General features: G+C 42.5%; 5 protein-coding genes across 6 annotated transcripts in view; 3 read left to right on the forward strand and 2 right to left on the reverse strand.

The window, feature by feature from the left end:
• LOC136959289 (methyl-CpG-binding domain protein 3-like) overlaps positions 1-24,308 on the forward strand; it is a 165,623-nt gene that overhangs the window by 56,901 nt on the left and 84,414 nt on the right. The gene's annotated exons all lie outside the window — the stretch shown is intronic.
• On the forward strand, positions 338-5,416 carry LOC136959371 (cyclic AMP-responsive element-binding protein 3-like protein 3-B). Its single transcript, XM_067253687.1, has 10 exons — positions 338-430; positions 857-937; positions 1,390-1,648; positions 2,617-2,747; positions 2,849-2,959; positions 3,080-3,186; positions 3,673-3,741; positions 4,029-4,113; positions 4,320-4,413; positions 4,908-5,416. Exons 1-10 carry the CDS (start codon positions 410-412, stop codon positions 5,075-5,077), a joined length of 1,128 nt encoding a protein of 375 aa, XP_067109788.1. The 5' UTR covers positions 338-409; the 3' UTR covers positions 5,078-5,416.
• On the forward strand, positions 8,096-9,886 carry LOC136958863 (relaxin-3 receptor 1-like). The gene is made up of 3 exons (XM_067252982.1): positions 8,096-8,245; positions 8,733-9,173; positions 9,275-9,886. The coding sequence occupies exons 1-3, from the start codon at positions 8,096-8,098 to the stop codon at positions 9,884-9,886; spliced, it is 1,203 nt and encodes a 400-aa protein (XP_067109083.1).
• On the reverse strand, positions 14,965-19,445 carry sirt6 (sirtuin 6). 2 transcript variants are annotated; one of them, XM_067253381.1, is made up of 8 exons: positions 19,255-19,445; positions 18,922-19,049; positions 17,886-18,068; positions 17,372-17,431; positions 16,853-16,948; positions 16,543-16,623; positions 16,141-16,264; positions 14,965-15,948 (listed from the first exon to the last, which is right to left on the reverse strand). In XM_067253381.1, the coding sequence occupies exons 1-8, from the start codon at positions 19,318-19,320 to the stop codon at positions 15,577-15,579; spliced, it is 1,110 nt and encodes a 369-aa protein (XP_067109482.1). In that variant the 5' UTR covers positions 19,321-19,445; the 3' UTR covers positions 14,965-15,576. The 2 variants fall into 2 exon arrangements, with proteins under 2 accessions (XP_067109482.1, XP_067109484.1); XM_067253383.1 differs by lacking the exon at positions 19,255-19,445 and having other exon boundaries at positions 18,866-19,000.
• Positions 19,842-23,780, reverse strand: cdc34b (cell division cycle 34 homolog (S. cerevisiae) b). Its single transcript, XM_067253525.1, has 5 exons — positions 23,091-23,780; positions 22,695-22,781; positions 22,475-22,572; positions 21,869-22,003; positions 19,842-21,784 (listed from the first exon to the last, which is right to left on the reverse strand). The coding sequence occupies exons 1-5, from the start codon at positions 23,274-23,276 to the stop codon at positions 21,571-21,573; spliced, it is 720 nt and encodes a 239-aa protein (XP_067109626.1). The 5' UTR covers positions 23,277-23,780; the 3' UTR covers positions 19,842-21,570.

Raw genomic sequence — 24,308 nt, forward strand, 5'->3', positions numbered from 1 at the left:
ATGTGAAAGTGTGAGGGGAATGAGAGCATATGTATTGTGTGAAAGGTCATTTCAGTGTTTTTAGTCATCGTTTAAGACTGGTTTGGCCTCGGACAATTTGTTGACCAATCAAAAGCTGTCCCTCATGCCCTCATTTGTTAACTCATTTGTATGTCAAAGACATTAGACCAATGGGGTTGAAAGCAGCATGCTTTAATGGAATTTCATTGGACGGGGATCAATGGGGTTAGAAGCAGCAAGCTTTAATGGAATTTCAACTTTGTCCCATGGAACAGGCGTAGGTGTACCTAGATCACACTGTACACATACTCACATCTACAATAAACACACTGCCATTGTGGACCTTGAAGGGAGCTGTTGGTACTAATATTACATTAACTGTCGCTAGCTCACATCTAATGTTGGAATAATGACTCAGAACTCAAACAAGGTAAGCTAAATCTGATTCATCTTGATTTTATCCTGTATTTGTCTTTAATTATAAAATGGGCAATTAATTTTCAATTTGAATTAAATGTATTCTGTTTCCAGTAATCACCTAATCTTGTTTGAGTTGAGTGCTGAAAGCTTTGTCAGGTTTTATCAGGTTGAGCAGACTTTAGTTCAGCACTGAGCGATAACTTGTCTATTTAACCAACTAAATGAATGTGTTCAGTTGAGTTTGGTATGTTAGAACTGGACTGCTACAAAGGTCTTGATTCTCAGGATATGGGGCAAAGAACACTCTTTCTAGACACTCGCCTTTATGGCTGGAATCAAGTTAATAGATTATTTGGTTTTGTTGTTTTGAGATTTACTGTTCTGATTCGGTGTCCCAGCCCTGCTTGATCTCTGCCAATTGGTGTCTTCTTATCAGATGCATGGTGGAATGGAACTCCTTGATCTCCTTCTGAACCAGGCAGACAACATCCAACCCTGGCCAGTAACCCTACATGGGGTAAGAAAAACACCTTTTTGTACCCGTGGACATCATAACAGCCATCACAAATCTTACAGAAGCTCTGGATGATAATTGCATAGCTATATATCTGTATTGTTTTGGTGGTGATTGGGGTATTAATAGCCTCCGGTTCTGTCGATGACTGTCTATTGTACTCCATGTGGCCGTCACAGAGATTGATTGACAGCTCTGAGGTCAGGGGTTAGGGACTCTGGTTTCTTACTATTTCCCTCATTGAACCCCTGCACCAGTCATGCTTTAAACATAGCTTCTACCTCTATCTAATTATCGGATGTCCTTCAATAGGAGTATTGTCCTTGGTTTCTGCCTTTAAGGACATCATCGCATTCAAAAATGTGCTTCATTATTTCTCATATCATACATACTCACACTCAACACACACACACACACACACATACACACACACACACACACCCTCTCTCCTACAGACAGTGAACCCTGGCGGTGATGCTGAGGATTTCTTGGACACTCTGCTGGGTGGGAGTGACTCATCATCTCCTCCCACGTCGCCTCTGTGGTCCCCCTGCCCCAGTGACAGTGGCATCAGTGAAGACCCAGCCTCAGACCATCTGGACAGCCCCCATCCCCCTGCCAGCCCTGCCATTCACACATTTCAGCTTCCACCCCAATCTCAGTCACTCAGCTTTCTCCTGTCCAAGCCGGCTCCTGATGTCTCCATTGACTTGAGTAAGACACGATGCACAGTCTGAACAAATGGAGAGTAAATGGTCATGATAGGACACGCTTTGCTGACATTCTGAAACATTTATTTTATTTTAATTTATTTCATTATTTCATTTATTGCTGTTTCACTCAACATCCATCAGCCTGAACCATGCATAACCACTTGGCTGTGATGAGACCAGACTGCGAGGAAATGAAGGAAATTATAGTGTATCCTCCCCTTTTCCCATGAATGAGTTCAAAGTCTTTCATTCATTTCCTCCAGGGATGTAGCTCAGAATGATTATACCCAGGCACTACTTTTCCTGTTTTCTGATTCTGGTCAGGCACTGGGCTGCACCTGAGAGCATACTATAAAGTGAGCACTCTTTCAGATGTAGGGCACTGACCTGTGAGAACTGGACACCCTTACTGATGTTTAAAATGGATGCAGTGTGCTGTTTTCAACACACTTTCTGAAGCACAATAATGAGCATGATGGTCACCAACTGTAAGCCATCAAGACCAAATATTGTTTCCTTTTCTAGTCTACAATCAAAAGGCAGTTGCCTTTTCAAAATAGTGTTCATTATGCATCATTGAGAATGAATTATTCTTTTCTATTTGCAACAGTTCTCTCAACAATGACATGGCTTTTATTCCATTTTCAAACGAATTTGACTAATTACAAAGCTGATGTAGTTGTTGTGTGATTTCAGAGAAAAAGAGGGTAATAGGTTGTTTTCAGCGAATGAAAAGCTTAGCAGAAGCATATGTAGGTATCCACTCAATACTGCGCCTTCATTTTTTGATCCCCTACCGGGTTGCCCTTGACAATAATAAGCTGGCATCTCCCATTCCTCCTTTCCCTTTCTCAATGTCAACTTCAAAAGTAACTAATTCATTACAGTGTGACTGTGACATAGTAGACATGGAAACATGTAGATCAGTAGTTGTGGCTCCCTTGGACTGAACCTCTGTCTGCCCTGTAGGCTGGGAGTCTGGTCTCTTTCCAGAGATCACAGGGCTTGCACAGTGTCTCTCGGCTACCCACAATCCCCGGCTTCCCCCAGGCTATCCACTCACTGTGAAGGGCCTGCTACTGTCAGGACTCGGAGAGAAGGTAAGAGAAAGACAAACGGAGAAAAAAGAGAGAGAGAGAGAGAGAGAGAGAGGAAGCTAGAGAGAGGAGTGAGAGTGTGAAAGAATCTCTGTGATTGGCAGGCCCAACGGAACTCACCGAATTCCTTAAAGGAGCTAGTCCTAAATGAGGATGAGAAGAAGCTTCTGGCTAAAGAGGGCGTAAACCTCCCCAACAAACTGCCCCTGTCCAAGGTATTGCACATCCGCAGCCACACTGGAACTGATCGACTGAAATGAGTGGCTTAATCAGGGTCAGTCCAGAATGACTTTCTCATCTCCTTGCCGTACTCTCCTCTGTTTCTGCTGGATCAGTTTGAGGAGAGAGTCCTGAAGAAAATTCGCAGGAAGATTCGAAACAAGCAGTCAGCCCAGGAGAGCAGGAAGAAGAAGAGGGAGTATGTTGACAGACTGGAGGAGAGGTAGGAACACCCAATGAGCTCCATGGAACACAGATGTCAGCTCAACATTCTGTTTAGAATGTAACTGGGAATTACACAGACAATATCAAAATAATAGCATTTGAATATTGGTCAGTCTGAATTCGAACCAGTTTGAACAAGGCACATTTCATGACGCAGAAGAGAGAGAGAGAGTCTTAAAGTGATAGGTAGTCAAAGAGGTAGAGGAGAGATGAGTCATCATGAATGGGAGAGGGAGGAAATGGTGTCTGTGGAAAAAGGGAGAGGTGGGATGGAGAGTGACAGAGTGAGACAGAGAGTGAGGTGCTAATAAAGGAAGTGAGAGAGACAGCTGCAGTCACCTCTTGGTTTGAAAAGAGAAGGAAAAATTTAAACAGATTTCATTGTTAGAGGGTCTCCAATGGTCTCTCTTTCTTCGCTAAATCTCTCTCTCTCTCTCTGTGTGTGTGTGTGTGTGTGTGTTTATTTTGATCTTTCTCCTATCAGGATGTCTGCCTGTAGCACACACAACTTGGAGCTGCAGAGGAAGGTCTATCAGTTGGAGCAAACCAACACGTGAGACCTCTCTCTCTCTCACACACACACACACACACACACACACACACACACACACACACACACACACACACACACACACACACACATACACACACACACACACACACACACAAACACACACACACACACATAGTCTATTTATAGAGGACATTGTCCTCTATACCTTCCTCCCTCTCCCTCCTCTATCGTTGATTCCTTCCTTCCATTTTTTCTCACTCCATCTATTCTTTTATTCCTCTGTTATCTCCATCTAATCCTCCATCCCTCTGTCTCTCTCTCTTCAGTTCCCTGTTGGAGCAGCTGGGTCGACTGCAGAGTGTCCTCACCAACGGGTCTGGAAAGCCTGTGCAGACAGGAACCTGCATCCTGGTGAGAGGGGAAAAAGACCTACATATGTATACACAGGGATATGGCTAGATTATGACTAGGTTTTTGCTATGGACTTTGGGTACGCATTGTGATTATAGGGAAACTTCAATTTTGTGGTTCTCAATTCCTTTAAAAATGTGAACATCCATCGCTTCTTCACTGGTACTCTCTCTCTGTCTCTCTCTCTCTCTGTCTCTCTCTCTCAGGTGCTGCTTCTGTCCTTCTCTCTCCTTCTCTCTCCAAGTCTACAACCTGACCCGTATACTTCTACAAGTCAGGAGGACTTCACTGAAACCAGGGGTTAGTTGTCTTATTGTTCTAAAACACATACTCAGACATACAAACGCAAATCACACTTACACAAGCTCACACAACTCGCTCTACATTTTACACACACATATTGGCTTTCACATTTATTCATTTAGCAGATGTTTTATCCAAAGTGATAAATGTGCCAAAGAGTGGCTCTAATGAGTACAGCAGAGGACTAAGGGTTATAAGTGGTCCAGGGTATGGCCCTGGCTTTTACCTATTACTTACATTGACATTTTAGTCATTTAGCAGACACTCTTATCCAGAGCGACTTACAGTAAGTACAGGGACATCCCCCCCGAGGCAAGTAGGGTGAAGTGCCTTGCCCAAGGACACAACGTCTTTTTGCACGGCCAGGAATTGAACCGGCAACCTTCTGATTAATAGCCCGATTCCCTCACCGCTGAGCCATCTGACCCCTTATTACTTATTGTATGTTTGTCTGACCGTGACCATGACTCTTGTGTCTCATACCAAACCAGTGCCGTCCCGTTGGCTCCAGTCAGTAATGGACACAGAGAGCACCTTCCAACCAACCATGTCTCTGGCCCGGGGCGTGGAGCTCCTGGTTACTCTTCTCGATAAGCTCCACTTTGGACCCGAGCATCCAGACACAAACTGCCTTGACCACAACCTTAAGCATCCACTTTGACCACTCTGACCACTCAACTATATAATGAATATAAGGAATACATTAACAGAATGGGCAACTGCTGGGTTAGTCCTGTTTACTGCAGCTAAGACCATAGTTGATCACCATCATTTTAGAGATCCATACTGCTTATGGTTTTCATTATATTGTTGCTTTGGAAGTTAGTTTGTAAACCAAGACTATGGACCCTATTGAAGGGTCATGTAATATACTGATAATGTATTATATTCACATGCCGGCTGATGACCTTATGGATACTGACAAAATATGTTTTTATTCACTTCACTTTCTTATTTAACTTTCATTCACCTTTTAATAAAGTATGATTTGGAAGACTTTCCCTGAACTGAAGTGTATTTATGAACAACACAGTGGAAATTGTAAATTGATGGTTTGAAAGTCTCTGTTGTAAATCTACATGTCAACATTGTATGATTATTTGGACCTCAACATTGAGGTTGTGGACCCAATCATTGTATTCGGTCCGAATGCCATCCAATCATTAAGTTCAGTCTGGACTAAATGATTGGTTGTGTTTATTACAGGCCACAGATACCGGATTTATTTAATGTTACTATATTTAATGTTACTATCAAACCTTTAGATTTACCATTTGTTTTCAGCAAATATGACATTAAATTTATTTGAGCAAATATGACAAAAAGTGCTTCCCAACAAAATTACCGACCCCGCCTTTAAGATCTATGAAAATACATGAACAAGATAAGGTTTATTATGGAGATGCAGCATGATACCATGGCAATTTGTCTCTATTCAGTACATTCAAATGTTCTCATATCTTACTTCCAGTTCCCAAGATACGGTCATTCATCGGTTAGGTTGTATTATGGTTATGGTTAATATTTTGGAATCACAAAAACACAAGGTGATGTCTTTAACTTGAGCTACATAGATTCCTTCACTCCCAACTTAAATTGTGTCAGACAAACCTGTCTTTTAACAGAACTCAAAAATCTTGCATAGATTTCTTTAGAATAATTAGAATTAGAATAATTTAATTCACTAAATTTAAATCACTTTGCCAAACATAAGTATGAAAACATTAAATCCCTGAAACTGCCCTAGGAGAAATACTTTTAGATGGAGTAATTTTCTCCACATAAACCACCTTTTAAACCATGTATGATGTTGTCAGACATCATCTTTCTGAGAGACGCCATCTCATGATAAACCCCAACTGATTTAAATTATTTGTTTCCTTTCTTTCATTTCTCATGTTACATTAACACTGGTGAGGCAGGGGCCCATTGAGGATAGATGGAATGTAAGGACTGCATAGAGAAGAAAGCATATCTGCTTCTTGAAATTATATTCAAAATTAATAATAATTTAGTAAACTAATTGTGAAATAGGTCATTGGTTTATGAGATATTACTATCCCACATGACAGTTTTTGTACAATGGGGAAGAATGTAAGGAAATATATAAAGAGGAGACAAATCAATAAAACACATCTTCAGTAAGGATGACCCTTGAGGCTCCAAATTCAATAATCGATCAAGATTTTGCTACCTTCTGCTTTAAAAGCATTGGCTATATGATCACCTAAGTGATTGATCAGTCTTAAAACTCGAAGTCTTGCGTGAGAAAAGGCAGACCGAATATGATCGTAACACTTTCACCGTTTTGCGTTTGATCAACAAAATAGCCTACAACACATGCTTAGAAAAGTGCAATAATTGTTTTTTTTAAGTGTGGTAAGAGAACCCAAGACACAGCTTTAAAAATGTAATGTAATTTGACATTTAAGTTGTCATCCTTTGGAAAGGTATGGGCATAGAGATATGCGAGGCTCTAATGATACCATATAGACGGGTATTTCAAATCTAGCAGTGAACAAAGTCAGTCTGCACTAAGTTAATTATGTGCCATATGAAGATTACAATCTGCTAATTATCTGAACAACGTGAGTGACATTAAAAATGTGTAATGCACTTTCCGTTTGAATTCAAATGCCTGTTGTCGTCTTCAAGGACAAGCTATTTCGGATAGCTCAAAATATGGTAGCTATCTGTATGCATAGGCCAGTGACAAAATAGAAAATTATGTGCGTAAAATTGTACATTACATTTACCAGACGCTCTTATCCAGAGCGACTTACAGTAAGTACAGGGACATTCCTCCGAGGCAAGTAGGGTGAAGTGCCTTGCCCAAGGACACAACGTCAGTGGCATAACCGGGAATCGAACTGGCAACCTTCGGATCACTAGCCCGATTACCTCACCGCTCAGCCACCTGACTCCCGAGGGACGTTAATACATTAAAACATGATTAAAAATAATTCATTAGAGCATAACAGGTTCCTATATTAGTATTCTGCTCTTGTGACCCCTAACCAAATTCTAAGAATCATATTGGTCTCTCTAACATGCAGAACTACCTGTCATTCGTTTATTGTATCCTAGATAGGTATCCGGGGATACCTGGGCTATTTGATATTTATCTACATATATATTAAATGATATTGATATTTTAACTCCAATTCAGCGTCACAGAAACAAATCCATGTTTTGTCAAAGGTTGTCGAGCAATAACGTCTAGACTACTTCTCCGGAATCCATCAAGTCAAAATGTGTGACAAACCGCAAAAGAAAGGGAGGTAGGAGCGCGCGCTTGCTCGCCAACACAGTATAAAAACGAGTCGGACGCTCTCTGCCATCAGACAGGTCCGACTTTCGTATCCAGCGTATACAAGTCAAATAACTGAAACACAACTGAACGTTGGATCCACAAGAGTTCTCTTTCCAGTTGGACAGTAGTTTGCTTTTTGGAAAAAATACTTTCAATTACACATGCATATCCACTGTTGTTCCTGTTGGCCAGAAAAAATGATAACCTTCTGAGGGGAAAAAAGAACAGATAAGACAATTTGGGGTTCTCAACATGCAATTCTGACTTCAGCTGTTTTGCTCAGTAACATCTGTGGAATATCTGGCTGGACGAAAGACCGTTAAAATGCACACCAACAGCAGTTATCTGGTTTTCTTTGGGTTGAACATGTGCGGAGGGGACGATGATGACACTGTTGGTTCAACAAACCTGTCAGTGCGACTGGGGAGTCTAAACAACCTCTCCCTGAACTGCTGGCTTGATCTCCTCTCCAAAGAGTCAGCTCCTGAACTGTACGGGGACAGCGCTAACTTGGCGGTAAATACGTCACTCATTAAAAGACTAATCACACATTCGATCATCAAACCCAGTGTAAATGTCAGCTATTGAAAAATATCGCTCCCAAGTAACCTTTGATTTTTGAAGCTAGGATTGAACATGAACAGAGCGTGAAAAAAACGAAGAAAGGATGGTGTATTTTTACCAGTTTGCATAGCCTGTCAAAGAGTATAGTCATGCTTATATGATAATTGACAATCTTGCAGCATTAACCTTGTATGAATGTGTATGTATTTTGTTTGTATTAATAATTTATGTAGTATGTAGTAACATCCCATCAACAATTTAATATTAGTCTAGACTACCAGTTCATAATAGCTGCATAGTTTTTGAGTTTTTGAGGCTCAATGTTAAATGGACCAAACATGGAAAGTATTGTATATGACCCTACTCATAGTGTTTTTACTGTGTTATTAGTAATAACCTTTTTGCACAAGACTTGACCGTCAGTTTCTGAAATTCACAGGTGCGTGTAATCATTGCGCTGGTCTACTTGGTGGTCTGTGCACTCGGTCTTGTAGGTAACCTGCTGGCGCTGTTCCTTCTGCATTCCCGCCACCGGAAGAACCACTCATCCATTGATTGCTATGTGATGAGCCTGGCGCTCACCGACCTTCAGTTCGTCCTCACCCTGCCCTTCTGGGCGGTGGACACGGCTCTGGACTTCCGCTGGCCCTTCGGCAGGGTGATGTGTAAGATTGTTAGCTCTGTGACCACCATGAACATGTATGCCAGCGTCTTCTTCCTGACCGCCATGAGTGCAGCACGCTACTGCACCCTCGTCTCCTCTCTGAAGATGAGAAGCCCCAAAATGGCCGCCGTTCGTGCTAAGTGGACCAGCCTGGCTATCTGGGTGGTATCAGTGGTTGCCACGCTTCCCCATGCAGTCTACTCAACCACAGTCCAGGTTTGGCAAATTTTCAGTGGATTCGGTTTTGAACAAATTCATAAAAAATTGCTTTAACATATCCATCTTCTGAATATTTCATATGTCTGTGATGTTTCCAGGTGTCTGCAGATGATGAGCTGTGTCTTGTCCGGTTCTCAGACTCAGATTCAGGCCGCTGGGACCCTCAGATTCTCCTGGGTCTCTACCAGATTCAGAAAATGCTGCTGGGATTTGTAGTTCCCTTGGTAGTGATCAGTGTGTGCTATCTCCTCCTCCTGAGGTTCATCCTCAGCCGCCGCGCCGTGGGTGGCGTACTCGGCAGGGACATGAAGCGCCAGACCGAAGGGGAAAAGTGCCGTGACCAGCGGCGCTCCAAACTGACCCGCTCTGTCACCATCGTGGTCCTGTCCTTTTTCCTTTGCTGGCTTCCGAACCAGGCACTGACCCTGTGGAGCGTGCTCATCAAGTTTGACCAGGTTCCCTTCAATAAGGCCTTCTACAATGCCCAGGCCTACGCTTTCCCTCTGACTGTGTGTTTGGCTCATACCAACAGCTGCCTGAACCCAGTGCTGTACTGTCTTATCAGGCAGGAGTACCGGGCTGGCCTGAAGGAGCTGCTTGTCCGAGTGTCTCTGTCCATCCGGAACTTTCTGACTCTGGCCCTGAGGGGGAGGAAAGTGGAGGAAAGCATGCCGGGTATGGTCATTGTCCACGAGGATATCAACATGTAAATTACCATCAGGTTGACAGAGTATATGATTGCAATGAAGATGAAAATATTTATATATATATATTTATGTATCAGTACACCTTGTAGAGCTCAGAGAATTTATATTCAGTTTCACTTATAAATAATGTATTTAAGATGAACTAGTAGCGTTTTACTGTATCTCTGGTCATCTGTTAATTTTGAACAGAGATGAATCGTTATGGACGAACACTAATTCCATGTGAGCAGCCTGCAAACAATGTAGGAAGATAAATGAGAACACTCATGTTGCGTTCAAAGGCAAAGCTTGAAGGACACACTTCAATTTTTCAAACTGCATAGCTCTTCAAACATAATTTATCCTCATATGACATGTAAAAGGGTCATCTTAAGAAATGATGGTTTACCTCAATTGAGCTGTCCAAGTGGTTGATCCGGTGCTACTATAAGTGGAGAAAAAGAAGAGTCCTGAATAGATTATGGCATTTTTTTTGTGTAATTACAGTTCCAGTGTGCTTCATCAGATCTGTTTAACTGAAATTGTGTAATTCTCATCTCTGTCCTTTTTTCCTAATGGGACAAGACTAATGGTTGTCAGGTTATATCTTACTAAAATGTTGTCAAGGCATGTTTGTAATGAATGGTTTCATGTGAAGTTGTCAGTATTCTTTTATTGCAAAGCAGGCAGAATAAGTATTTTTAATCAGTGATCTAATGTGCTTTACGTGTTATATCAATGTTGCCTAAATGTGAAATTCTGTGACAAAAAATGTATATTAATTAAATGCGATGTAGTTGTGTGATGTTCAGACAAGATGCCTTATTTCTGTACCCTATCTATACTCTGTGGGTGCTGTGTTGGTGAGTAACCACAGCTATCTTACAAAATGGACATGTGTGGACTGAGACCACCAGTGTATGTTTCTGAGAACATCACAAAGTCCAGGAAATTGAACCCCAGAAACGTAGCAGCAACCTCTAACCATAATATTACTACAATCTTACCACTTTAGGATGACAGTTGCTGGCTGCTCCCAAGAACAGAGCCCAACCATAACTACAACACACTCCCACTTCAAAACCCCTCTAATGGTGGAAGACGATTCACTACTCTGTTTCAAATTATGTCGTTTGATCCGTTGTCCCAGCAACAATCTCTGTCTACATCCACATGAAAGCTACTGGGAGCCTGAGGGAGATGGGTCAGACACATGACCCACCTCAGGGAGAAATTAAACGACAGAAACAAACAATGATTGATTCAATTTGAATATGTTCCTCAAGTTGGTGTCTCTAAACACAGCTTTGGTGGGCTACTCTCCAGTCTACAGATTGCCAATTAATTTAGAGAGAAAAAAATTATACTGTGATACAGTTTTCTCTTCCATCCCAATTGATATCTTAATATATTTTTGCTGGCTTCAGTTGCTTCAGGTTGGTAATCATGGACACTGCTCTTACCAGCTAATTAGGAACCAAATGACACACAACAGAGGCAAAAGTAAGATTGACAATTTGATATTTTGTTATCACGTACATTATGATGGTCATGGTAAGACACATCCGCATTGTGGACAAGTCAAGCTTGGAACATTCTAACCCATTTAGAAGCAAAGAAGGGTCTTCGCTGAGTGGGTGGCAGAACCAGGACGTGGAGGAGGCAGTGCTTATTTAACATGCCTGTGTCTAGTAGTCACACACTAGCTACAATAAATGTTCTCAGGAATGTTTAACTGAAAACACCTATGAGACATTTGCTATCTTCCACCTGCCATCGCATCCGTAAAACACACTTATCTTTAGATCAAAAGGTGATTCTAGAGAAGAGAAACGATTTTGAAGAAACCACTTCACTGACAAGTATATATCTGAGGATATCCAGATACATCCAATCAAAATACAAGCTATAAAAGGTGCCACAAAACATGTTACATATACATCCTCATTACATTGATCTACTTTATATGGTAATACTGTGTGTAGAGATTGTACACTGAAGCAGAGACTATCCTGCAAGAAGGATGGAAGGTCATTCCAGTGGCACTTCTGAGAGGGAAAGTAACAGAAAAAATAGTAAACAGACTAATAGCAGTGTATGTGTGTTGGACTGAGCACCACTACTGTAAAGGAGCCTCAGGGAACCACTCTTCACACCCCCCCCAGTGCAGCAACATTTCTGTCCGTTTTTGTTTTTCCCATTAAGGCTATGTCATATCAGCTTGGAGTTCATTTCACTCCACTGCCATGTAAGGCTAATGTAGGTGACATGAATCAAGTTTAATAACCGTTAAAAGAGACCGAGCAAGAATGTCAGTCACAATTTCTCACAACAAGCACCAGACACTCGGATCTAGGAAAAAATAGAAAAGCATTTGAATGGCTTTCCTCTAAACTAGGACACCACCAGGTAAGTCTTTGTGCCGATCCACATCATCATGTTGTAAACATCCATACATTGGTTGGAGGGAATTATGGTGATGGTTCCTCATATATACGACTGTGAATCTACTTTTAATATATTTATATATATACTACTGTGAATCAGATTATTTTGTTCCAAACAAGGACTCTGCCATCCCCATTGTAAGGAAGTTGACTGTAAACCAGTTCTTCCTTCTGTGATTCCAGGCAGAGAACACAGAGCCATGCTGGATGGGAAAGCTCTCCAATATATAACCTTCCCTGAACAGAGCGTGACGGCACAGATTCTCTACTCCTGTAGACTGCTGCTCTGAATTGTAATAAGGATCTGGATCACGAGTTCAACCAATCACCTCAACTGGAGTAGAAAAATACTTGCTTCAGTTTTCTGAATTGGAAGCTTTGGTGGAGTGGGCAGCCTACAGTGGCCTTTATAGTCTGTGTTAACAGGCTGCATATGGCTTCTTCTGCAGACGAGACCAGCACTCAGGCAACGTGCATCAACAATTTATGATCGATTGGCAGAATAATAATTAATCTTATACCTTTTTGATTGCCCAAAAAACAATTCGTCCTATTGGCACAGCTGTGGATCACACTCCATTCTTTCATATGTCACGTGTGAGACTAAATATAGAACAGAAGGACATATTCATATTTTGAGGGGGGCAGTTAGACTTAATAGAGTCTGTGTGGTTCCAAACCACCTGTTCTACACCATCTTCATAAAAGACATTAACATTGCTGTCCCAGGAGTATGGGTGTCATCATGGAAGCATGTTAATGTCATAATTAAGCACAGGAACACAGGGCCGTTTATAAAACAATTGATATGCAAGATTGGATTTGACTCCATAATCAACAGTTTTAGAAAGCTATCCATAAAAAAAATCTGTTTCAGGTTTAACAAATTTTTTCAACATGACACAATTATATGCATCCCCTCTCTCCCTCCTATCCCCGAAGAAGCAAACTTTCCTCAAAAAAAAAACAGAATCAGTACGATATAGTTATCAGTAAAAAAAAAACAGTTATTGCTGTCTAGATCCTTTTGGGGTATTTATGAATTGCCTCGTGGGCCAGATCAAGCTGTCTTGGGGGCCGCTACGGCCCGGTGGCCGGATGTTCCCCACCCCTGCTTTAGATCTTAAACCTTCTCCTATTTTATTGGCATGTAAGCCTGTAAGAATGTCAGAAACACCTGCCATCCGTCATTTGCCATTATAGTTCAACTCCATGGCACTTTTCACCCTGAAAATAGAAAGCATTGTAATAGATTGAGCATTATCCGGATTTGATCTGGAAAGCACACAGAACCGTTCTGCCTCTCTCTCGTTCGCCTGCTTCGCTGCGATCCTCAATGTCTCTTTTACAACTGAGTGATGGGCGGAATGACAGGAGAGATTTCACAAGTGGTAAAAAGTGAGTGAGTGGGCATTGAGCGGATGGCAAATGGACCATGAAAAAGGACAAGATGGGTCGTCTAGTAATGGTGAGCAGGAGGACACAGTCTATTCGTCTCCCGAACACAACATCTGTGTCCCAGCTCTTCCTTACGCAACACCTGCCACTACTGTCACTGTCATACAACCTGACCTCTTTCCAAAGCAGACAGAGAGGACAGGAGTCCTCTTTTGTACACCAGACACAGATAAAGAGCAGAAGGTAGGCCAACAGAACATTATGCAGACGTGGCATATGCACGTCTTATCTTGGCCACATTTAAACGACCAGTGAGAAGGTTGCAATTTGGTCTATACCTTTCATCTACATTTACATTAAATCATTTAACAGACGCTCTTATCCAGAGTACAGGAACATTCTCCCCGAGGCAAGTAGGGTGAAATTCCTTGCCCAAGGACACAACGTCATTTGCACAGCCGGGAATCGAACCAGCAACCTTTGGATTACTAGCCCAAGTCCCTAACTGCTCAGCCACCTGACTCCCTCCATCTACACCTCAACCCAAGATAACCTATTGAGAATTTTGGAATCTCACAAAACCTCTTGGCATGGTCAGACAAAGGAAGTATATAGAACACTATTCCTTTAATCTCACAAAGTGAGGGGCATATTGGGTGACACGTCTTATCTAGATGACCCTGGGTAATGCCCTGCACCCTGGTCTGGGAGATACTAAAGTCCACTCAGCATCTTGTCTCTACCCAAAGATTGGTTGCCAGAAACCCGGAAACACAACATTTAGTCATTTAGCAGACGCTTTTATCCAGAGCGACTTACAGTAAGTACAGGGACATTCTCCCCGAGGCAAGTAGGGTGAAGTGCCTTGCCCAAGGACACAACGTCATTTTTGCACAGCCGGGAATCGAACCAACAACCTTCTGATTAATAGCCCGACTCGCTAACCGCTCAGCCATCTGAACCCCCACAACATCAGTAACCATAGCTACTGCTTCACAGCAGGTCCCAGACTCTTCTGGAGCTTTCAACAATGGAGATGCGTGTAGTTTCAATCATGGCACCACAAATCTGCAGCCTCTTGGGAAATGTGTGTTAGAGGTTTGCTGTGACCATGATGAATTGAAAGGGAGAGGAGAGCTTTGGTCTACTAGGCTTCCATCTATCATTATTAGCAAATAAGGCTGATAAAACTCTGGACATCCTACAGGAACATGCACACCATTTCATATGCAATGTTTATTATCAAAACATCTGGACAATGTACAGGTACTTGATGTCAGAACACAGAATATGTATTTAAATAAACAAAACAATGAACAAGTCAAGGTTAAGAAAGAAAGGGATTCGGGGGTAAAAAATAGATATCACAGCATCAAAGGCCATAACTACACACTCAGCCAACTTAAGAGACATATGGATGACCTACAATAATGTGTGCCCTCTATGACAACCTCCTAAGCACACCATCCTGGTTCTTGGATGACAAAGATTCAACTTCAGTTCTAAGCATCAATCATCATTTCATTCTGTGGTCCACTGGAATCTACTGAGCTTTGTGCCTTTGCTCTGGATTCCAATGATGCAAGAACTTGGGGCACTTGCCTCTAGCCTGCATCTCAATGTGAGACCTGTTATAATTCAGGTCATATATATATCTGTGATGTAGGTCTCTCTGGAGGGTTCCACCAGTAATCTTTACCTCAGTTAGGCTGCAGGACTTTCACTACTACTGGGCGTGAGCTTTGATCTGTGTGTGTGTGTGTGTGTGTGTGTGTGTGTGTGTGTAAGACACCAGTGGGAGAGTATTAGTAGAGTTGGGCTTGTGGACGCTGTGCATGTTTGCATGAGTAGGGGGAGAATCTGGGTTGTCTAAGGGCTTGGAGGGGTCCTGGTCACAGGGGCTTGGCCATCAACAGGCCCAGAGTCAGACTGAACCACACACCCTTTGTTTTCCTCTGGTCCTGAGGGTGAGTCTGTTCTCTCCTTCTTCACTGGACCTGGCTCTTTCCCCTCATCCACTTCCTCATTTTTGGGTTCAGCCAGTCTTTTCCTCACCTCCCTCTTCACTTCTTTTTTTGTAACAGGCGGTGGTTTCACATCAGCATCAGGTGCTGTGTTGGCTGTGGAGCTTTCACAGAGGGTTGGCCCCTCCCACTTTGGAATGTCCAATCCCAGCAGTTCCATCAGCTGTTTCATGACATTGTCCACATAACCATGGATACGCAAATGTGCATGCTTGTCCTGGTAAAGAGAAGGCGACAGCCATGAGATAATGAGATGATTGGAACTGTGTCCTCTACTGATTCAAACATCCAGCAGTGAAAATGATGTGAATGAGGCTTGTTGATGCTGCAACTAAAAGAGCACAAGCTAACATAGTTAGCTTCCATGGTTATGCATATGTGCGTGTCTGTAAATGCATGCATCGCTCACGTGTTTGGTAGCCTGCAGGTTAACGATGACCACCTTGCCCCCTTTGCGTTTGGTGAGGAGGGGGAGGTCTCCACTGGGTTTGATCTGCAGGGAGGTGCCCAGAGTCAGAGCCAGGTCTGCTCTCCTGGGAACACACAGACAACATTTACACTACACAGCATTCAACAGTATGTCCGGTCTATGTCCAGTCTAGGCCAGTCATGCACATCTGCATGTTTATTTACAGGGTCCGTGTCCACTCCGGCTGTATACTCACCATGTTACAGACTGAACTTTCCTCAGTATTATTACTGCACTGATTGTTAGTGAGTCACAGCTACGGGTCTGTGCTCTACTTGTAAAGTACAACAAAGGCTGCGGTTTGACCTTCCTTGTAAAAAGCCAGACGGATGTTTGTCTCACCTGCTGGCGTCATCTGCCTTGTTGAGATCTCTGTCGGGTAGAGCGTCCTCCCAGTCCAGTATGGTGCTGATCAGCTTCCCTCTGACACACACACACACACACACACACACACACACACACACACACACACACACACACACACACACACACACACACACACACACACACACACACACACACACACACACACACACACACACACACACACACACACACACACACACAGTTACTTTGCCTTGAGATCTGTTGGTCAACATGGAATTATAGATCCATGTAGATGACAATAGGGCTTCATCAGTGAGTGTGTTACCTGCAGGCTCTGAGACCCCTGGAGCGGACCTCCTCACAGTAGCGTCCTGTCGGCTTCAGCCCCATCACACCAATCACCTTCTCCCTCACATACTGCCTGGAAAACCACACAACCCACAGCTCCATTCCCTCTGATGTCTTGACAAATTGCATTTCTAATGTTTCGCTGACTTTTCTGAAGGCAAACATCAACATAATTCTTCATAATGAAAAGAACCATCACACATTGATGTAAAACCTTCCAGCACATTCATATTGTGGTGTGCGAATCTCACACCAAAGGAACAGCACAGAGGGCAGCTAGCAGCGGATTCTCATTAGTATTCATGTGAAACAGCTGCCTCGTCTCAGGTAAGTTTGTATGCACCTCCGTGTTTTCAATTGTGCGTCAGACGGCAAACTATTCTGATGTCTGTTTTGTGCCGCGGTGAAATGGCAGAGCAGCTACACCCTTCTTTCCTATTTATTCCACTCAAGTACCAATGTCCACAATATCTCCTTGCTCTTCATCTTAGCGTACCTGCCACACTTTCCACACTCCTCCACAAACATGTTGCCGTGCAGCTCAGACAACAAGTCCCTGTTGAGAGAGGCAGGAGAGATAGTGAGGAATAAGATAATGAGAGTCCATTTTTACCCCACAAAAAATTCACGCAACTTGTGTGCCACATCAGTTCATACCAAATCCATTCATATTCTGCCAATCATCTATGTAAAACAGACATTAGCAGCAGGTCACGACTTAGTTCAACATTTCATTTCCTGTCTCTGATTACTGTAGGATTTGGAGTAACAGTATGACCCTGTCAGCTGTGTTAATATGTTAATCGTATTCTGAGCCAGCGTGGAACCGAATCTGAGATTTCAAAGGGGGATAGGGGTCGCAGAAAGACAGGAGAGGCTACTATGAATTCATTATTCACAGTAAGTAAATTAAAAATCATGCCAAGATGCAGGAGAGAACCTCTAGTCTAGAATGTTGAATAGATGGATCTATGCTACGTGACATGAAGGCTAAGACATTGCCGTTTTACCTGGGGAAGCCTGAGCGGACATGCAAGCCATCTACATTCTGGCTGATCAGGTATTTAAGGTAGCCAGCCCTCTGCAGTCCCAGGAGAGCGAGGTGGGTAAAGCTGGGCGTGGCATCCTCAAAGGTGGTCTCAAAGTGGGGAGTCTCTCCTCTCTCCTCCATGGTCCATACACCCTTAGGACCCCTGACAACCAGAGACAAAACAAACAGATAAATAAGAGGGTGTGTGTATTTCAGTAACCTACATTGAAGGATATGGTGAGGCAAAGCATGGGGGGGGGGGGGGAAGTAAACCGACTATTCAGTCAGTATCAGTCATCCACAGTGGGCTCTGCTGTTAGACTACTCTGTTCAAAACACATTTTCATGCATGAGCCGAGGGAGAATACTGAGTGAAGAACTCTACTCCATAATTCCCTTTGAACCGTTGCGGCCATCTGTGGAGCACTCATCGCTAACAATGTGATGTACTACTGGACAGTAGACTGCTTTCAAGCACCAACAAAGGGATATACGTCATCCATTGTGTGAGAAAGGGAGAGAGAACTGTGAAATATTAATGTCAAGAAATGTCTCTGAAAGAAAAGTAGTGGACATACGTAGCATGCTAACAGACAGGCTAATGAAACATGAACGTGAAGCCCCCTATAGGTAAAGTATTACCAGTGTTAACTAAGCTACAACCTTTTAACCCAGGCACACAAAAGACAAGACACACAAGAACAGCAACACGGAGAGAAAAGCATTGGATGGATTAAGAATGAGAGAGGCAAATAGATACACATTAAAATCTGTGTGGAAGGATCGTGAGTCAATTTCAGAATCAGTCATTCAGAGCTCTACTGCCCCCTTATGGCAATACAGTCCGTTGCCTTTTCAAATACTATTTTAAGATGAATGTTTACAATATGTCTGAAGTAGCAGTGCATTGGGCTAAAGGAGAGAAGGTCCTCCTGTAAAGTATTTCTGTAATTGACTTACTATCTTAACTTTGGCATGCGAGTCTGGTAGTGGTGGGGTGCGTGTTTGTGAGTCACCTGAAGTCAGGTATGCCTGCAGAGGTGCTTATTCCCGCTCCTGAGTGGACAACCATGTACTGAGACTCTTTAATCAGCTGGGCCAGAGTCTCCACCTTCACTCTCAACTCCTCTGGACTATCAAACTCCTGGAACAGTTAAGTGGGGAACGAGCAAACATGAGATGAAAGAAAAGGCCATAAGGAGTTATTGAGAATGGGTATATAAAATAAGAAGAGGTGAGAACAACACCAACAATTACGAAAGGTAGCTAGCTATATAAACAGCTATCCATTGAATAGCTGCATAATCAGGCATGAGAGCAATTTAGTTGCTAGCACCCTGGATGCTCACCTCCGGGAGCCCGCATACACCTTTGTCTGCATAGGGAGATAGTCCAGCGGCGTAATTTACCGACATGACTCCCTCTCTCTTGCTTCAACGTACAATTTGAAGTCAATAAAGTACTTTCATAAACTACTATTTTAATTTTAACCATAGATTAAGTTGAGTGCTATTGAGCAAATCTTCTTCTACCGCCACCGATTATTCCTTGACCCACGTTGGTGACGTCATCATCAAGCGACAATGAACTACAAATGTGTGGTTCATAACAAATGCACTCATCAACACAGTATTGCGTATCCGTGTGACAAAGATGAGATGATCAGAAATCTCCTTTTTTACTTGATGCTATTCCTTACGTTATTGTTATCGCTTCATTAAAAAACATTATCTAATAGGACCGTATGGTGATCTCCCATTTTGTTATAGGGCAACGTTTGCTCTCAGAAACCCATCCCGGTTTAGACATTGCAGAAACCCTACAAACTTCACATCTGAATTCATTCAAGACAGGTTAGGTTTTTAAATGTTGGCATTTGATCATGTAAACCACAGATTGTCAAACTGTTGTGCACATAGATAGAAGAGGCTCGATAAAATGTCCTATACTGTTCTTTATTTTAAAATGTATATAGGCAAAAAAACAACATAAAATGCATACAGCTAAATTATTGAATACAGTGATCGTCCATCCGGCCACATGTGCATATCAGTGAAGGTGCATGTTAAAACAGTTGACAACTTACTATACAACCTGGAAAGAAACGTAGTTACTTGCTTAATTATCTATGATTTGTTATGCTTAAGTATCCTGAGAATTACAGTTATATTAAGTCAAATCGTAATAAATGAAACATCCAATATTGCTGATACAAAATACACACATGCGCGCACACATACACTCACACACATTGATGCCCGCCTACCTGGAGATAGGTGATACCACCCTCCACCAACACACAAAAATAAATACAATCAATGAAAATAAGTGGCATTTTTCTTTTTAGCATCCAGGGGCTTTCTGAGTGACACTGCCACAACATGGTACAACACAGATACACAAGCTTACTACAAAACCCCACTACCTAATCCAAACCCACCGACCCCGTCACAGAGAAGATTGATATCATTCTCCAACAAAGATTACAGGCAAAGCTTGAAATAAAAAGTAAGATAGCGAAACAGCAAAGCTTGCAAGATAGCTAAGTGTGAAGACAACTAATACAGCAAACAGTTTCACCATTGTTGGATATTGTTGTGGACTTGTTTCCGTTGTGTAGTTTATCCTATTTATACTTCATTTGATAATTCCTCATGTTGGAAGTAGTCTACTGTGTATATATACTTCAATGGTAGGAGGCATTATAACAAATTATAAAAATAGGATGAACTATGCCATTAAGACTGATTCAGATCTTGGTTTCCATCATGTTGTAGAGCAATCTCTGATGAGCGTCTGTCTTGGGTAACCTTATGTTGAATGTTCTGGAATCACGCACACACACCTGCTCTCTCCTTAAGTGACAGAAATCAAACACATCAAACAGTAATGGCCAGAGCAGCCCAACAAACAGTTGTCAACATGTTGCAGTTGCCTAGGACATGACCCACTGTTCAAATTCAACCAAGTGTCCTCCAGACTCACATGTCACTGGTATTGCCATGATCACAATCACATTTCATTCACTTGAGCCAGGATGAGCATGAGAAAGACGCTGTCTGTACAAGGAAGATCTTTAAAAGAAGTCTGACATGCACAGATGTTTCGTCTTGTCATGCGTCTACTCATTTGCCCAAAATGTCAGAACAGAAAGACATGAGAGAACCTCCTTCTGGGAAATGCAAGCATAGCTTGAAGCTCACACAACAACCAGTAAAGTCCTCAGTCATTGGTGCCTACTCCGGGTGAATAAAACCCGGTTAACAAGCACATTTGAAGGAAAGAAGGAAATTAAAAAGAGCTTATTTGCCAAGCCTGTGCACCAGTGCAAGTTGCACCATTATTTACTAGGGATTAAAACCTACAATGTTGAACACAGAAGGTAAAACAAATGATAAAAAGAGCAGGGCTACCACTACTGAAAGGGGAAAAGGAACAGGTGCCAACTGTATGCTGGTGCAAGTCTATCATATTATACCCTACCTAAAGTGTGCTTGGATTCTGACAAGAACCCGTGGGCTGATGAAAAACACACACATGATCCTTCTGTGGATAAAAAAGTGAGTGGTTTAAAAACTTTTTTTGTAGTCCAGTCAGACGAGGCTCTCATAGGGAGAGGGTCAGTCACATGCTTCAGCAGGGTCGGTGTGCAAAGTTCTGACACGTCACGACTCCTCGTTCCCAGAGTCGTCCTCGTCATAGCAGCAGTCGTCTGCATCCTCATCCTCCAACTCTTCATCGTCATAGTAATCGTCATAGAAAAGGTCAGAGCCCTCGTCGGGGGGCGGGGCACGAGTACGGACGCAGTATTCGGCCAGTGTGGTCGGGACCTTTACCCCATCGCGCTCCGCCTCCGCTTTGGTGGCCAACACCTGCTTCCTGTAAGAGGAGATCAATTAGTAGTCAGTCTAGCAGAATTCAAATGTTATAGTGATCAATTGTGTGTGTTTTAAGTGTGTGTACCTGATTATTTCGGCATATTCTCGGTCCTTGCCCTTGCTGTCCCTCCACTTGCGGTACATGACAGAGGCGTCCACGTTGGCAGGAGAGAAGGTGTTGGGTTCATTCAGCAGAGAGATTACACTCAGCAGGATGGTCCTAAGAGAAACCCACATGCACACGTACATCAGATCAGCTGACCACACACACACACACACACACACCAGGATGAATCCATAAAAACCATGACACTAGATAATCAATGTGTCCAAAAGCAAAACTGGCAAAGACAGAAAAGGATTGTACAAAAGAAAAAGATATAGGTAGGTAGGGTCTAATATGGTGGCAGAGTAACAGATAAACAAGCTAAATTCAGCAGAGACAGGTGTACATGTGTTTCCGTTAAGCCAAGTGGACCCCATATTAATTTCCAGGAAACGCCGATGAGGTTCCACTGAATCCAGGCATGTGTCATGTGATCTGAGCACTGGAGGATGGAAGGCCCGGGAGGAAAAACAGAGGCACGGAGACAAATGTGTTGACGTAAACTCGTTTTGAGTTTAACATTCGGAAATGACGTAAAAGGTGGATACAGAGAAACGCTGTGAGGGACAGAAGCAAGATGTGTACCTGACGTTCTGGGTAGGGTTCCATCTCTCTGATGGAAGCTCCCCACTCTGTGGGTCATCCACAGGAGGGTGGAGGATGGATATACACACGTCCCCATTCTAACACACAACAGATAAACCATACCATCATCAAACACAATGTGCACCACACCATACGTTAAGCATGACACTGTAGTTTGGTCAGACTTAACAACCCATCACTTTGGTTTTGTAGCACTTACCTCATATATATTAGGGTGCCACATCTTAGTGAGGAACCGGAAGGCAGGGGGTGAATAAGGGTAGTCTATTGGGAACTTGATCCGAGCCTAGATAAAAGATATGTGCATGTTAATAAGATCAGTGCCTGGCTTCATGTTTGTTTGTTTGGCATTATGCCATGGTGTCTGAGATGTGATGAAACTATTTCACAACAACTAAGCGACATACCGACCGATATAGCTCGCTATTCAGAGCAGCAAAGAAAATACAGGCAAAACGCGTGCGTGTGTTGGCTGCTTGCTTTAGGTTGTTGATGCTGAAGACAGGCACGGCTCTTGACGCTTATTACGTTTTTCTGCAACTAAGTACGCACATATCTCAATAATATCACTTTGCTGGGTCAATCCTCTCCTTACCTTAAAATATCCTCCTTCGTAGTGCGTGTTAGGGGGTCCGAAAATGGCAACTTCCCAGTTGTAGAGATCTGCTTCGTCCACCAATGTTATTTTGAATCCCTCAACTGGTTCTTCTTGGAGGCTCTTCATCTCCAGCATAAGTGCCTTTTGTGAGCTGGCAACGTGAGTTGGGCCGTGTTGCGCCATAGTTATGGGCAAGGGTTTTCAACCAAAAACGTTGTTTACTTGATCACTACTAGCCAGCTGATATGGCAAAACAAAAAAAGGTTCTTTGTTTGTTCTCGATGAGTACAATGACTAGCCAGCCCTTCTAATGCGCAAGTTAAACAAAGGCTTATTTAGTATCTACTTCAGGTAGCCAACATAAATTACAATTCTTGGTATATTGATTAAACAATTAAAAAAAAATGTGGTCTCAATAAAGATCTCCGACCTGGCAGACTGGTTAAGCCGCAAATCTAATGCTAACAGCAGAATAATCTTTGAGCAGCTAGCTAGCAAGCTAACAAGGGAATTCACTCAAATGAAAACGATATCTGCTTTCTGTTGCTATTTAAATCCAAAATTATTTCTTTTGGCCTGCCACTTGACATGCAAAGAGCGTTGATTCAGATGTTCAGCGAAGAAGACATAATCAGCTAAGGTTGTCAGTGTTATTTTCCTCAATCTCCCAGTAAACCAGCTAGGAACAAGATAAGAGTTGAAAATCAGTCCCCCCCTTTCTCAAAACAGTCAATAAGGTCGCAAGGCTTTCTGGGAACTGATGTTCTGTTAGCAAGCATAGGAATCTTCTATTGTTTGCGTCAGAAATCCAATCACTGAATGGGGCCTTCCATATTACTTTTAAACATACCCCTGGCGATGAAAAATAATAAAATGTACTACGGTGTTACTGTTAATACTCTACATAATAATATTTTGTGATTTCTTTTCTGGAACTACATCCACGACATTTTGGAAAGGAGCCACCTGTATGTCGTCACAACAACACGAACATAGATCGCTCTATTTGTAGCAGATTATGTGAAAATGACAACATATAAACATTGGGTAGTAATTAATATAGCAAACTCGCTTGATCCTTTATCCACAGTATCTGTGAAAAGATACACTCTGTACCCATCCCCCCTATGATACCCCCATTGTCCATAAACTACTATGTAGTGTGACGTTTACAGCATGCGTCGATGAAGAGTAAAGTCCCCACAGCTCATACAA

The sequence above is a fragment of the Osmerus mordax genome, chromosome 16, assembly GCF_038355195.1.
Source record: "Osmerus mordax isolate fOsmMor3 chromosome 16, fOsmMor3.pri, whole genome shotgun sequence".
NCBI lineage: Eukaryota > Metazoa > Chordata > Actinopteri > Osmeriformes > Osmeridae > Osmerus > Osmerus mordax.